A 14,830-nucleotide genomic window follows, 5' to 3' on the forward strand; every position below is an offset into this window, starting at 1 on the left:
ACAAGTGCAACGTCCGGACACTCATCCTGGACTCTTGTCCAATCTGAGGGTGTTTTACCCAGGACACAGGGCATCCCGGTGGCCACCCCACTTGAGTGTACCACACTTTGGAAGATAGGTATTTGCCCCAAAGCTGGAGTTTCAGTATCCTCAAGTTGTTCATCAACATCTTCCCCGGATGACCCAAGGGGCACTCTTGACAATGCATCTGCATTGCCGTTCTCTCGACCAGAGCGAAATTTAATGCGGTAATTGAACTTGGCCAGTCTGGCGACCCACCGCTGCTCCAACGCCCCCAGTTTTGCATTCTCTAAGTGAGCTAGCGGGTTGTTATCTGTCATGACTAGCACCTCAGCTCCTGTTAGATACTCGGCGAAGCGTTCTGTCATTGCCCACACCAGGGCCAGCAATTCCAGACGGAATGAGCTGTAGTTAGCCGGATTTCGCTCGGAGTCTCTTAAAGATCTGCTGCCATAAGAAATCACTCGTTCTCGGCCGTCCTGCACCTGTGCTAGTACTGCCCCCAACCCATGAAGACTACCATCGGTATACAACAAAAAAGGGGTGTCAAACCGGGCGTAGGCCAGCAATGGGGCACTCGTTAGGGCGGTTTTCACTCCATCAAATGCCTTTTTCTGTAGGGGCCCCCATGGAATGGGGCGATTTCGAGGACCCAGCGCTGTCCCTCTCAAAAGTTCATTCAAGGGACTCACCACTTGTGAGAATTTAGGCACAAACCGCCGATAGTATCCTGCTAGGCCCAGGAAGGCCCGCACTTCTCGCAGGTCACAAGGAGGTGGCCACTCTTGTACCGCCTTAATCTTACTGGCTAAAGGTAGTACCCCGTCCGGGGTCACCAGATGCCCCAAATATTCAATCTGGTTTCGTAACAGCTGACATTTTTTTGGCTTTATTTTCAGGCCGTAGCTCTTGAGCCGCCGGAGAACTTGACGCAGCTTCTCCAGATGATCTTCAAATGAGGTTCCGAACACCACAATGTCGTCCAAATATATCAGGACTGATTCAAAATTTAGATCACCCAAGCAATGTTCCATCAGGCGTTGGAAGGTTCCCGGGGCGGTAGCGAGGCCAAAGGGCATCCGGTTGAACTCAAAGAGCCCCATTGGCAATACAAACGCTGTCTTGGCCCGATCTTTTTCAGCCATTGGGACCTGCCAGTACCCGCTTGCCAAATCCAACGTTGAGAAATACTTGGCCCGACCCAGGGCCGACAGGGATTCTTCAATACGGGGTAAAGGATAGGCGTCCCGTACGGTGTGGGCATTCAATTTCCGATAGTCCACACAAAATCGGAGTGTCCCATCCTTCTTGCGGACCAAGACTACAGGGGCCGCCCAGGGACTCCGGCTCTCTCGGATCACTTGGTTGTCCAGCATACTGGCCACCATGCTCTTCACCTCTTGATAGAGCGCCGGAGGAATTTGGCGATATCTTTCTCTAATGGGTGGAGTATCCCCCGTTGGAATCTCATGCTCAATCGTCTGGGTACACCCGAAGTCCTCTCCATGTCGGGAAAAGGTCTCTTGATGTTCCCACAAAACTCTCTCCAACTGCTCCAACTGCACGGGGGTCAGCTTCTCCCGATCCACTCCCATCTGCTCCATGATCACATGGACATTCCATTCCTCCGTAGGAGGTTCAGTCCGGCCTACCTCGACCGCGAATGTCCAGGATGACTGTTGGTCTGGTCGCAATTCGAACCCTGCATTTTCCGGCACCTTCTCTGCCGGTACGAACAGTTCAGCCAGTATGGTCCCAGCGGGAATTGCAACAGCTTCATCTAAAACATTGATGCATCGGACCGGTACTCGTCCATTCTTCACAATCGCCAAAGAACGGGCCACATGTACCTTGGCAAATGAGGAACCCTCTCGGGCGGGCTCAAGTAGCACTTCAAGCCCATTCAATCTCTGTGCAGCTCCCACAGGCAGCATTAAGAGTTCCTCTTGTCTGGGTCCCAGCAGGATCGGGGCCCTCGAAGTCACTCGGACCCGGCCCACCCGGCCACCTGGGACCGCACTTTTCAGCAAGTCGCAACTCAGCACTAGACGGTGTAGAATTCTCTGTGTGGGTCGGTGTCTTGTCGCACGGGCCCAGTATTGGGGTCCTTCACTGGCATACATCTGGTGATTCAAATCTCGCAGCACGTTCATTCCGAGCGTCACTTCCATCCCTCTTCTAGGGGGGTGATCCACCAGTACTACCCCTTTCTGCCCCAGCTCTTGACCAAACATTTTTAGTTGCATCCACACGATCCCTTTTACTGACAATTGACCATTATTTGCGGCGGTCAGTCGTATCACTCGGCCATCCTCTGGAATCACTAGTCGACTGAAGTATCTCTCATATACTTCTAGAGGCATTATAGTACATTCGGATCCCGTGTCAACCAAGCACCTCATCTTCCGCCCTTCAAACTCTGCTTCTATCACTGGACTACATGCAAACAAATCTTGTTCATTCCGTCGAGGGCTTTGTGTGGGTGGGGCCGCTGCTGCTTGCCCTCTCATGGCAGCGGCCGGAAGTTTAAAGCCGGCGACGGGGTTTCTGGGGCTGTAAGCGCCCGGCAGTAACGCGAGATGTGTCCCTGGTGGCCACACTTCCAGCAGGTGATTGTTCCTCGTGGGCGAGGGCTTGACTCATTCTGATAGGACGACCTGGCCATTTGCGGGGTCACCGTTCCAGGGGGTGAGGCAGGAGGTTCCCGCGAGGGGGTAGAGGCGGGATCAACTGTCAGTTGAGACAATTTCAGCTTCAACTCCTTCACCTCAGCACGCAGAGCTTGTACCACGCTTACCAGCCCCTCTCCCCCCGACCCTGATGAACCACCTTCCTCCAGCTGGGCACTGTTCACTGACCCCTCGGGAACATAGGCCGATTTCTCTTCCCTTTCCACTGCAGCTCGGTAAATCTGCCAGAAAGATAACTCTGGTGCAACCCGGGCCATTTCCAACAGTTTGTCCCGGAGAAGTCTATTGGCTACACCGGTGATGAATTGGTCCCGGAGCAAGCGGTCTACCTCCCGGAATGCCCCCATGGCCCCCGGGTCTAGTCGCTGCATCTCATTCAACATCTCTTGCAAAATATTAGAGTACTGCATCAGGGACTCACACTCTCTCTGGGGACGATTAAAGAATAGGGACCGAAGCTGAGCCACACGCGCTCGGCCCCCCAAACTCCCCTCTAACAGTTCCAAAATCTTTTCTAATGTATCCCTCTCTGATTCTGGGCGCACCATCACCATACACCTAATATCACCCTCCAGTGCATTTAATGCCAGCTCAGCGCGTAACGCGGGGGTCAAATTACACATGCGCAGAATACTCCGGATTCTCTCAGCCCAATCTTGCAACGCCATATTGCGCCCATCGTATTTCGGCATGTGCTGAAGTAAAGCCCCTACAGGCACATACCCTCCCGGAGTCGCAGCGGCTGCCAAGGGAACCCCAACCCCTGAGGAGGATGCGGATACAGCGGGGTCATTTCCACCCTCGCCCTCGTCCATGACAAACACTGGATCCTGCCGACTACGCCAAAAATGTAATGACCAGAGGTCCGAATAAGATCCAGTGAGTCACAAACCAAGACCAAGGCAGAAATCTCCAACGGTATTTACTCAAAGGCAAATTAATCAAGGTAATATGGAGAATATTAAGTCAGATGCACCCCAAAGATACACTAGCTCAGCAGCAGCTGAAATCACTGTGCCACTCCAAGGTCTCCTGAGAACTGTGTACTACAACAGACTAGTAAGAAATTTACCTAACAGGCAACTAAAAACAGGAACAAGTGTAAATTGAATGTAGTGTTATTAAGGGAGCCCCTGGAATGGCACATTGAGTATAACTTACACAACTCTAATATAAGATACACCTCTAAAGTAACAACTTAACACTCTGAGCAGAGATACCCGGGTATCTATAACTATGGTACCGTATCCTGAGATAGATTTCCTCTCAGGCAGGAATCCGCACAGGCTGCAGCCAGTTCATATTTTCAGCGCCAATAAGTTACAGCAAACTCCTCTTGTCTTGTCTTGTCGGCCGATGCCGAGCCCAAACGCCGGGGACTTAGTTAGTGGTCTCACGATGTAGTCTCTGCTTCTGTAGCTCCTAGGAATGCTTCCACGACAATCCGTCCGTCTCTGTATCAGCAGTCTGTCCAGACTTGGTTCTCCACTCAATGCACAGGGAATCCACAGACTTCCAAATTCGTACTGGGTTCTTAGCAAAGTCTCAGTCTTTTGTTAAATAAAGGGTTAACTCCTCTCCAGGAAACGTTAGCCACACAAGTCTCTCACAGAGTTAAACAAAGGTTAATTCTTCTCCAGGGGAACGTTAGCAACAAAAAGTCTCTCAAAAGCTTCTTTTCCTCCAAAAACACTTGCAGTAAATCCACACAGTCTCTCTTTAAGATATCACAGCAGCTTCTGCCTTTGCTTCCCGCCTTTTTCTCTCTCAGCTCTCGCTTCCAAGTTTCACTTTACACCCGAGACACTAGACCCCACCCAGCAGCACACATTGTCTCTGGGAGTTTTGCATGGTCTGTTCTCTTCTGCAATAGGCAAAAACCACAGGGTCCTAGTGCCCTCTCAGTGGGACTACAGTTCACCCTCTTACACGTTAATGACCAGGCCAATTTTTACAATTCTGACCACTGTCCCTTTATGAGGTTATAACTCCGAAACGCTTCAACGGATCCTGGTGATTCTGACAATGTTTTCTCGTGACATATTGTACTTCATGATAGTGGTAAAATTTCTTTGATAGTACCTGCGTTTATTTGTGAAAAAAACGGAAATTTGGCGAAAATTTTGAAAATTTCGCAATTTTCAAACTTTGAATTTTTATGCAATTAAATCACAGAGATATGTCACACAAAATACTTAATAAGTAACATTTCCCACATGTCTCCTTTACATCAGCATAATTTTGGAACCAATTTTTTTTTTTGTTAGGGAGTTATAAGGGTTAAAAGTTGACCAGCAATTTCTCATTTTTACAACACCATTTTTTTTTAGGGACCACGTCTCATTTGAAGTCATTTTGAGGGGTCTATATGATAGAAAATGCCCAAGTGTGACACCATTCTAAAAACTGCACCCCTCAAGGTGCTCAAAACCACATTCAAGAAGTTTATTAACCCTTCAGGTGTTTAATAGGAATTTTTGGAATGTTTAAATAAAAATGAACATTTAACTTTTTTACACAAAAAATTTACTTCAGCTCCAATTTGTTTTATTTTACCAAGGGTAACAGGAGAAATTGGACCCAAAAAGTTGTTGTCCAATTTGTCCTGAGTACGCTGATACCCCATATGTGGCAGTAAACCACTGTTTGGGCGCATGGGAGAGCTCGGAAGGGAAGGAGCGCTGTTTGACTTTTCAATGCAAAATTGACAGGAATTGAGATGGGACGCCATGTTGCGTTTGGAGAGCCACTGATGTGCCTAAACATTGAAACCCCCCACAAGTGACACCATTTTGGAAAGTAGACCCCCTAAGGAACTTATCTGGATGTGTGGTGAGCACTTTGACCCACCAAGTGCTTCACAGAAGTTTATAATGCAGAACCGTAAAAATAAAAAATCATATTTTTTCACAAAAATTATATTTTTGCCCCCAATTTTTTATTTTTCCAAGGGTAAGAGAAGAAATTGGACCTCAAAAGTTGTTGTCCAATTTGTCCTGAGTACGCTGATACCCCATATGTGGCAGTAAACCACTGTTTGGGCGCATGGGAGAGCTCGGAAGGGAAGGAGCGCAGTTTGACTTTTCAATGCAAAATTGACAGAAATTGAGATGGGACGCCATGTTGCGTTTGGAGAGCCACTGATGTGCCTAAACATTGAAACCCCCCACAAGTGACACCATTTTGGAAAGTAGACCCCCTAAGGAACTTATCTGGATGTGTGGTGAGCACTTTGACCCACCAAGGGCTTCACAGAAGTTTATAATGCAGAGCCATAAAAATAAAACAAAATTTTTTTCCCACAAAAATTATTTTTTAGCCCCCAGTTTTGTATTTTCCCTAGGGTAACAGGAGAAATTGGACCCCAAAACTTGTTGTCCAATTTGTCCTGAGTACGCTGATACCCCATATGTGGGGGGGAACCACCGTTTGGGCGCATGGGAGGGTTCGGAAGGGAAGGAGCGCCATTTGGAATGCAGACTTAGATGGAATGGTCTGCAGGCGTCACATTGCGTTTGCAGAGCCCCTAATGTACCTAAACAGTAGAAACCCCCCACAAGTGACACCATTTTGGAAAGTAGACCCCCTAAGGAACTCATCTTGATGTGTTGTGAGAGCTTTGAACCCCCAAGTATTTCACTACAGTTTATAACGCAGAGCCATGCAAATAAAAAATATTTTTTTTTCCACAAAAATTATATTTTAGCCCCCAGTTTTGTATTTTTCCAAGGTTAGCAGGAGAAATTGGACCCTAAATGTTGTTGTCCAATTTGTCCTGAGTACGCTGATACCCGATATGTGGGGGGGAACCACCGTTTGGGCGCATGGGAGGGCTCGGAAGGGAAGGAGCATCATTTGGAATGCAGACTTAGATGGATTGGTCTGCAGGCGTCACATTGCGTTTGCAGAGCCCCTAATGTACCTAAACAGTAGAAACCCCCCACAAGTGACCCCATATTGGAAACTAGACCCCTCAATGAACTTATCTAGATGTGTTGTGAGAACTTTGAACCCCCAAGTGTTTCACTACAGTTTATAACGCAGAGCCGTGAAAATAAAAAATCTTTTTGTTTTCCCACAAAAATTATTTTTTAGCCCCCAGTTTTGTATTTTCCCAAGGGTAACAGGAGAAATTGGTCCACAAAAGTTGTTGTCCAATTTGTCCTGAGTACGCTGATACCCCATATGTTGGGGTAAACCCCTGTTTGGGCACACAGGAGAGCTCGGAAGGGAAGGAGCACTGTTTTACTTTTTCAACGCAGAATTGGCTGGAATTGAGATCGGACGCCATGTCGTGTTTGGAGAGCCCCTGATGTGCCGAAACAGTGGAAACCCCCCAATTATAACTGAAACCCTAATCTAAACACACCCCTAACCCTAATTCCAACGGTAACCCTAACCACACCTCTAACCCTGACACACCCCTAACCCTAATCCCAACCCTATTCCCAACTGTAAATGTAATCTAAACCCTAACCCTAACTTTAGCCCCAACCCTAACTGTAGCCCCAACCCTAACTGTAGCCCCAACCCTAACCCTAACCCTAGCCCTAACCCTAACCCTAACCCTAGCCCTAACCCTAGCCCTAACCCTAGCCCTAGCCCTAGCCCTAACCCTAGCCCTAACCCTAGCCCTAGCCCTAACCCTAGCCCTAACCCTAGCCCTAACCCTAGCCCTAGCCCTAACCCTAGCCCTAACCCTAGCCCTAATGGGAAAATGGAAATAAATACATTTTTTTTTATTTTTCCCTAACTAAGGGGGTGATGAAGGGGGGTTTGATTTACTTTTATAGCGAGTTTTTTAGCGGATTTTTATGATTGGCAGCCGTCACACACTGAAAGACCCTTTTTATTGCAAAAAATATTTTTTGCAATACCACATTTTGAGAGCTATAATTTTTCCATATTTTGGTCCACAGAGTCATGTGAGGTCTTGTTTTTTGCGGGACGAGTTGACGTTTTTATTGAAAACATTTTTGGGCACGTGACATTTTTTTATCGCTTTTTATTCCGATTTTTGTGAGGAAGAATGACCAAAAGCCAGCTATTCATGAATTTCTATTGGGGGAGGCGTTTATACCGTTCCGCGTTTGGTAAAATTGATAAATCAGTTTTATTCTTCGGGTCAGTACGATTACAGCGATACCTCATTTATATCATTTTTTTATGGTTTGGTGCTTTTATACGATAAAAACTATTTTACAGAAAAAATAATTATTTTTGCATCGCTTTATTCTCAGGACTATAACTTTTTTATTTTTTTGCTGATGATGCTGTATGGCGGCTCTTTTTTTGCGGGACAATATGACGCTTTCAGCGGTACCATGGTTATTTATATCTGTCTTTTTGATCGCGTGTTATTCCACTTTTTGTTCGGCGGTATGATAATAAAGCGTTGTTTTTTGCCTCGTTTTTTTTTTTTTTTTCTTACGGTGTTTACTGAAGGGGTTAACTAGTGGGACAGTTTTATAGGTCGGGTCGTTACGGACGCGGCGATACTAAATATGTGTACTTTTATTGTTTTTTTTTTTTTATTTAGATGAAGAAATGTATTTATGGGAATAATATTTTTTTTTTTTTTCATTATTTTGGAATATTTTTTTTTATTTTTTTTACACATTTGGAAATTTTTTTTTTTACTTTTTTACTTTGTCCCAGGGGGGGACATCACAGATCAGTGATCTGACAGTTTGCGCAGCACTCTGTCAGATCACTGATCTGACATGCAGCGCTGCAGCCTTCACAGTGCCTGCTCTAAGCAGGCTCTGTGAAGCCACCTCCCTCCCTGCAGGACCCGGATCCGCGGCCATCTTGGATCCGGGGCTCGAGCAGGGAGGGAGGTGAGGAGACCCTCGCAGCAACGCGATCACATCGCGTTGCTGCGGGGGGCTCAGGGAAGCCCGCAGGGAGCCCCCTCCCTGCGCGATGCTTCCCTGCACCGCCGGCACATCGCGATCATCTTTGATCGCGGTGTGCCAGGGGTTAATGTGCCGGGGGCGGTCCGTGACCGCTCCTGGCACATAGTGCCGGATGTCAGCTGCGATAAGCAGCTGACACCCGGCCGCGATCGGCCGCGCTCCCCCCGTGAGCGCGGCCGATCGGCTATGACGTACTATCCCGTCCAGGGTCAGATAAGCCCAGGGCACCTCGACGGGATAGTACGTCTAAGGTCACAGAGGGGTTAATATATGCCCTCAGTCACTGGCTTTACTACTCTGGCGGAGAAAATTGCGCGGGAGCCCACGCCAATTTTTTCCGCCATTTAACCCTTTATTTTAAGAGCTAGAACGGCCAAATTTTGCAGATACACTCTACTGACATTAGTAGTGTGGAATCTGCAAAAAAAATGGAGAGAAGACATGGTTTACTGTATGTAAACCATGTCTCAAATCATGTCGGGTTTTAGGAAGGAGAAAGAAAAAGCCGGTAATTGAATTACCGGCTTTCAAGCTGTATAGCGCTGGAAAAAATAGTAATATATATACATATATGTGTCTACTGACATTATATATATATATATATATATATATATATATATATATATGACAGTATATATATATTTTTTTCTTTTTGGGACACATGGATCATTTCTATAGCGGTATGTTGGTTTTGCAAGCCTGCGAGAAAACCACGCAGTACGGATGCCATACGGATTACATACGGAGGATGCCATGCGCAAAAAACGCTGACACACCCTGCCTACGGAGGAGCTACGGACCACTATTTTCGGGACATTTCAGCGTATTACGGCCGTAATATACGGACCGTATTTTCATACGCTGAGTGTGAAGCCGGCCTTATACTTACTGATAGGAGACTGTGTAATATATTTATATATATATATATATATATATATACACACACACACATATACATACATACATACACTCAGTATGTATAATCTGTAGTTTGGTTGCCATAAAAGGAGACGACACAAACACATTACAAAGGGACCCCAAGTGTCCACCCCCGCATCAGCTACATCATCTGTACTCAAAGTAATCTGTGGTGTTACATAGGACTGCAGGTGACATCTACTACATTATCTGTACTCAGTTATCACTGTGTTATCTGTGGTGTTACATAGGACTGCAGGTGACATCTGCTACATTATCTGTACTCAGTGATCACTGTGTTATCTGTGGTGTTACATAGGACTGCATGTGACATCTACTACATTATCTGTACTCAGAGAGTTATCACTGTGTTATCTGTGGTGATACATAGGACTGCAGGTGACATCTACTACATTATCTGTACTCAGAGAGTTATCACTGTGTTATCTGTGGTGTTACATAGGACTGCAGGTGACATCTACTACATTATCTGAACAAAAAAAGAAGACAAGGCACTACCGTAAAGCCCGCACACTACACCACAAAGTTATACCAAAATATCAAATTTTATTGGGTACACCATAACAGCAAAAAAACATTAAAACACAAGTAAAAACAAAACAACACCCCACTCCTGGACCCCCTTAAAGATAGAATGCATCCATGTAATACACAGTAGAGCAAATGGGAGGACATATGTAACAAAAATACAAATATACATAAACAATGATCATAACATATCCAACCATGAATGTATAGAGTATGCTATAGATGCACCTAAAATAGGAGAGACCCCCTAAAAATACCCCTAAATACACGTAAAGTGTGCCATAGCCTAGCAATAGCTAAAATAGATCCTAATGGGACAACCGAATATATATATAAACCAATGATACAATGGCCCCAAAGAACTGGTTTAAATGTGGATCAAAACCCCATCATATGTAAGGATGCGATAAAGACAGGCAAAGATGTAAGAGGCAAAATCATGCACACATCAGTGGGAAAAGGAGGATACAAACCCAAAAAGAGGGGCCACAGATGGAAACCAGAGCGGGGTGCGACCCAACGCGTATCGCCGTAACCCGTACGGCTTCGTCATTATCTGTACTCAGTGATCACTGTGTTATCTGTGGTGTTACATAGGACTGCATGTGACATCTACTACATTATCTGTACTCAGTTATCACTGTGTTATCTGTGGTGTTACATAGGACTGCAGGTGACATCTACTACATTATATGTACTCAGAGAGTTATCACTGTGTTGTCTGTGGTGTTACATAGGACTGCAGGTGACATCTACTACATTATCTGTACTCAGTGATCAGTGTTACCTGTGGTGTTACATAGGACTGCAGCTGATATTCCCTGTGTAATCTGGCATCTTACATGGCACTGCTGTGATGTTACTACATGATTTGTTCTATGTCTTCCTTTACAATTGGTTTATTGCTGTGGTTTTGTCGGCATGGTGCAGGCTGCGGGGGAGGCAGCGGGGGGTCTCTGGCCCCTGTGGACCCCTGGCTCAGTCTCTAGTGTCTTGCTCATGGGGTCTCTGGCCACCAGCGATTGCACAGGATGTCAGTCTCCGGGTCGGCGTCGCCTCCGTCCATTACGGGATGATTTCCGCTGCGCTGCCCCCTGTGTGACCAAAGAGACCACCTATCAATATTATAGCGGACCCCCATATCATCAGCCCCCACTACTGGCCCAGAGCATCATGGAAAGTCTGACCGCTACACCACGGCGCAGGCCCGGATCTCTGGATGTGAACGCAGCTCTGGAGGATAAAGACAAGATGTAACAGCAGAATAGTGAGTGCAGCTCTGGAGGTGACTGGAGGATAAGACACGATGTAACAGCAGAATAGTGAGTGCAGCTCTGGAGGATAAGACACGATGTAACAGCAGAATAGTGAGTGCAGCGCTGGAGGTGACTGGAGGATAAGACACGATGTAACAGCAGAATAGTGAGTGCAGCTCTGGAGGATAAGACACGATGTAACAGCAGAATAGTGAGTGCAGCGCTGGAGGTGACTGGAGGATAAGACACGATGTAACAGCAGAATAGTGAGTGCAGCTCCGGAGGTGGAGGATAGGTGCCCACAATCAGCCACACCCTGCTAGGAGCAGCACCTGCCTTGTGAGCTCCAGCACTTCCAGCAGGAGGCCCAGAGTCTGCCTCTCTCCTCCCCAGGGAGAGGCAGGCTTCCTGGGAGGCCGGCATGGCTTCCCAGGCTTCTGTTCCCCAGTCTGTGCCGGCGGGGGACAGAGAGCAGAAGCAGCAACCGGCCCAAGAGGGACTGAGGAGGTCGGGACGGGTGAGAAGAACCATACCCACCTAGACCAACCCTGAGACGGCTCATCGTCCACCCAGAGAGGGAGACAGGGGCACCCCAGGCCCCAGGAAGGAGAGCCCAGGAACATCCTGGGGGGAGACGAGCTCCGGCGAGTCCACGAGTACCTTCTCCTCCCGAGTGGTTGCCATGCTACGTGAGTACGAGGACGCCGGCAAAGCACTGACCGGGCTGAAGGAGAAGCTGCGGGTGGCTCGGGTCTTGAACACCCAAGCCTCTAACAAAGAGAAACCCACGACTTCCCAGAGGTTCAGAGCCCTCAAAGATGAGATGGTCCGGTTAGTGCTCCTCCGGGAGGGGATTGAGAAAAGCGCAGGTCCCTTCCTGGAGAGGTTTAAGAACCAGCGGCGGTTCTCAGAAATGAAGGGGTTAAATACCTCAGGAGAGCCGCCAGCCGGCGTCCTAAGCGACGAGGAGGAAGAGGAGGAGGACGACGACGTGGCTGTGACTGGAGTCCTACAAGCTGGAACCAGCCGGGAGAGTGAGTCGCAGAGCCGACAACAGGGGAGCGGCCTCCCGGCACGGCAGAGGACTCCGACAGCACAGGCTGGAGTGTCAGCGGAGGAAGAGGAGGAGGGCGGTCTGCTAGAGGAGATCCGACAGCTGGAGTCTCCAGTGAACCTGGACCGCTTTTCCTTTGGTGAGGACGAGCCAGCAGAGGAATCCAAGAAGAGGAAGAAGACAAGGAAGGAGACCGCACGGGAGGTGGTGAGTTACAGATATGTACTGATGGATGATGTTACACCTACCGCCTCCTGTGTAAACCCCACCAAACCTAAAGGCACGGGCTCTACAGTGGGTCCGGGGCATAGGCAAGGTGGGGAGAGGAGGAGGATGTCCGGCGGTGCTGCCGTCTGTGTGGGGAACAGTGCAGGGGGCGAGGCTGTGGTGGTACTCACGGCGCCGGACATAGGGGACCCCGAGGAGTTTCCCTCACTGCCCTCTGCGGCTAAGCCGGTTCTCACCGGGGCTGAGGGGGGCGAGGGGGATGTCCACGCCGTTGAGATAGGGGGACGGTGTGGGCAGACTCCATCCCTGCTCACTACGGCTGAGCCGGCCGACGCCGGGGCTGTGGGGGGCAGGTCCGAGAAACTTGGTGCGGCGAAAGGGGGGCGCACTGTTGTGACAGGAGCGCAGTGCGCCTCAGTAGAGAAGAGGCATGCGGCTGCGATAGGAAAGCAGCGAGTCCAAAAAGGACAAAAAAAGCAGGAAAAATCAACTGCAGGGAACACTGGGCGCCCTGCAGTGACGGGAGGACAGAGTGCTCCAGCGCCCAAACGTGACACCAGGACCCCGAAGTCTGTGGGTGTGGGGCAGGCGGCGCCCCCCAACAAGCAGTGGGCCCAGGATAATAAAATGCAAACTGCTGCAGTGGGGGGGCAAGGCGCTCCAGAGACACAACACAGCACCAATCAAGGGAAACCGGGTGTGGTGCTGCACCCCTCCCCCGGTCCAGCAGGTGTGAGTGCAGAGAAGCCAGACAAAAGTGAGGAAGGAATGGATGTGACTGTGGAAGGTGCAGAGAACACTGGAAAAAATGGTGGTGAGAATACTGGTAAAAAAGTGACGGGAAGTGGTGGCAATGGTAAGGGGAATGATGGGAGTAGTAGTGGAGTGAATGGTGGGAGTAGTGGTGGAGTGAATGATGGGAGTAGTGGTGGAGTGAATGATGGGAGTAGTGGTGGAGTGAATGATGGGAGTAGTGGTGGAGTGAATGGTGGGAGTAGTGGTGGAGTGAATGATGGGAGTAGTGGTGGAGTGAATGATGGGAGTAGTGGTGGAGTGAATGATGGGAGTAGTGGTGGAGTGAATGATGGGAGTAGTGGTGGAGTGAATGATGGGAGTAGTGGTGGAGTGAATGGTGGGAGTAGTGGTGGAGTGAATGGTGGGAGTAGTGGTGGAGTGAATGATGGGAGTAGTGGTGGAGTGAATGATGGGAGTAGTGGTGTTGCAAATGATGGGAGTAGTGGTGGAGTGAATGAGGAGAGCATTACTGGTGTTGGTGGAGGGGAAGCAGGTAGTGGTCCTGCTGCCCCCCCAGCGGTGGCGGGGGCATCAGCCCCAAGCTATTCAGGAGCTGTCACTGCTGGGGGTAGTAGTGCGCCCTTGTCTGGTGACCCTGAGGATGGTGACTTGCATCAGCGCTTCCTGGACGCCCTGAGGAGAGGGGAGAGTTCCATCAATGTAGAGGGGAGGGAAGTTGATCTGTCTTTCTGGATAGAGAGACACGGTCTTTCCGCCTTCCGAGATAGAGGGGCAGAGACTGTCTGGTCTCTGCCGACAACGGGGCAGAGGAGTAACCGTAGGAATGTGGCCCGTCTCCAGTGGGTAAGCAAGGATGCCTGTCCTGATCGGTCAAAGGTTGCTGAGCTCCTGCTGGGGATGGGCTTCGCGGCATATGACATCTTTGCCTTGATCCATCCCTATGGGACCTCCTACTTCGATGTCAGCTTCGTGAGACCGGAGGGCCTTGAGCTTTTCTGGTCTCGCCATGAGCTGGCTCGGGGTTGCCCCGAATGGCGGGGTTTCCTCGCTGTAGCAATATCCCGCCAGAACTCAGTCAGGAAGGTGACCGTTTTGACCAGTAACGAGTCACTTTCCTGTGTCGACATTTCTACCTGGGTTGGACGATACGGCGACATCGTCGGTATTCCCGAGAAATCCCCCGATGATCATGGTATCTGGTCAGGAGCCTGGACCTTCATGGTGAAATTGAAGGTTTCAGGAAACACTGTTACCCATATCCTTTCCTCAACATTTTTGGGGAGGGACAGGATCTTGATTTTCTACCGGGGGCAGCCTAAGGTCTGTCACAGGTGCGGCAGCCCCACACACTTCAGTGCGCAGTGTACCACCCAGAAATGAGCACTGTGTGGGGACCTCGGCCATCTTGCTGCTACCTGTGGCAGGATTAGGTGTAACCTG

The 14,830-nt window shown here is 49.0% G+C and overlaps 1 protein-coding gene across 3 annotated transcripts in view; it reads right to left on the reverse strand.

Annotated features, from left to right (window-relative positions):
• Positions 1–10,094: 10,094 nt before the first annotated feature.
• The window catches only part of ADAP2 (ArfGAP with dual PH domains 2), a 172,421-nt gene continuing 167,685 nt past the window's right edge, over positions 10,095–14,830 (reverse strand). For 2 of the 3 annotated variants that reach the window (XM_069748749.1, XM_069748750.1), the window contains one exon: positions 11,016–11,190. In XM_069748749.1, the coding sequence (XP_069604850.1) occupies positions 11,162–11,190 (29 nt within the window). In that variant the 3' untranslated portion in view covers positions 11,016–11,161. Of the gene's footprint in view, positions 11,191–14,830 lie in introns of all 3 variants that reach the window. The other variant, XM_069748748.1, reaches the window with a different exon arrangement.

This window comes from Ranitomeya imitator, chromosome 2, assembly GCF_032444005.1.
Source record: "Ranitomeya imitator isolate aRanImi1 chromosome 2, aRanImi1.pri, whole genome shotgun sequence".
Taxonomy (NCBI): Eukaryota; Metazoa; Chordata; class Amphibia; order Anura; family Dendrobatidae; genus Ranitomeya; species Ranitomeya imitator.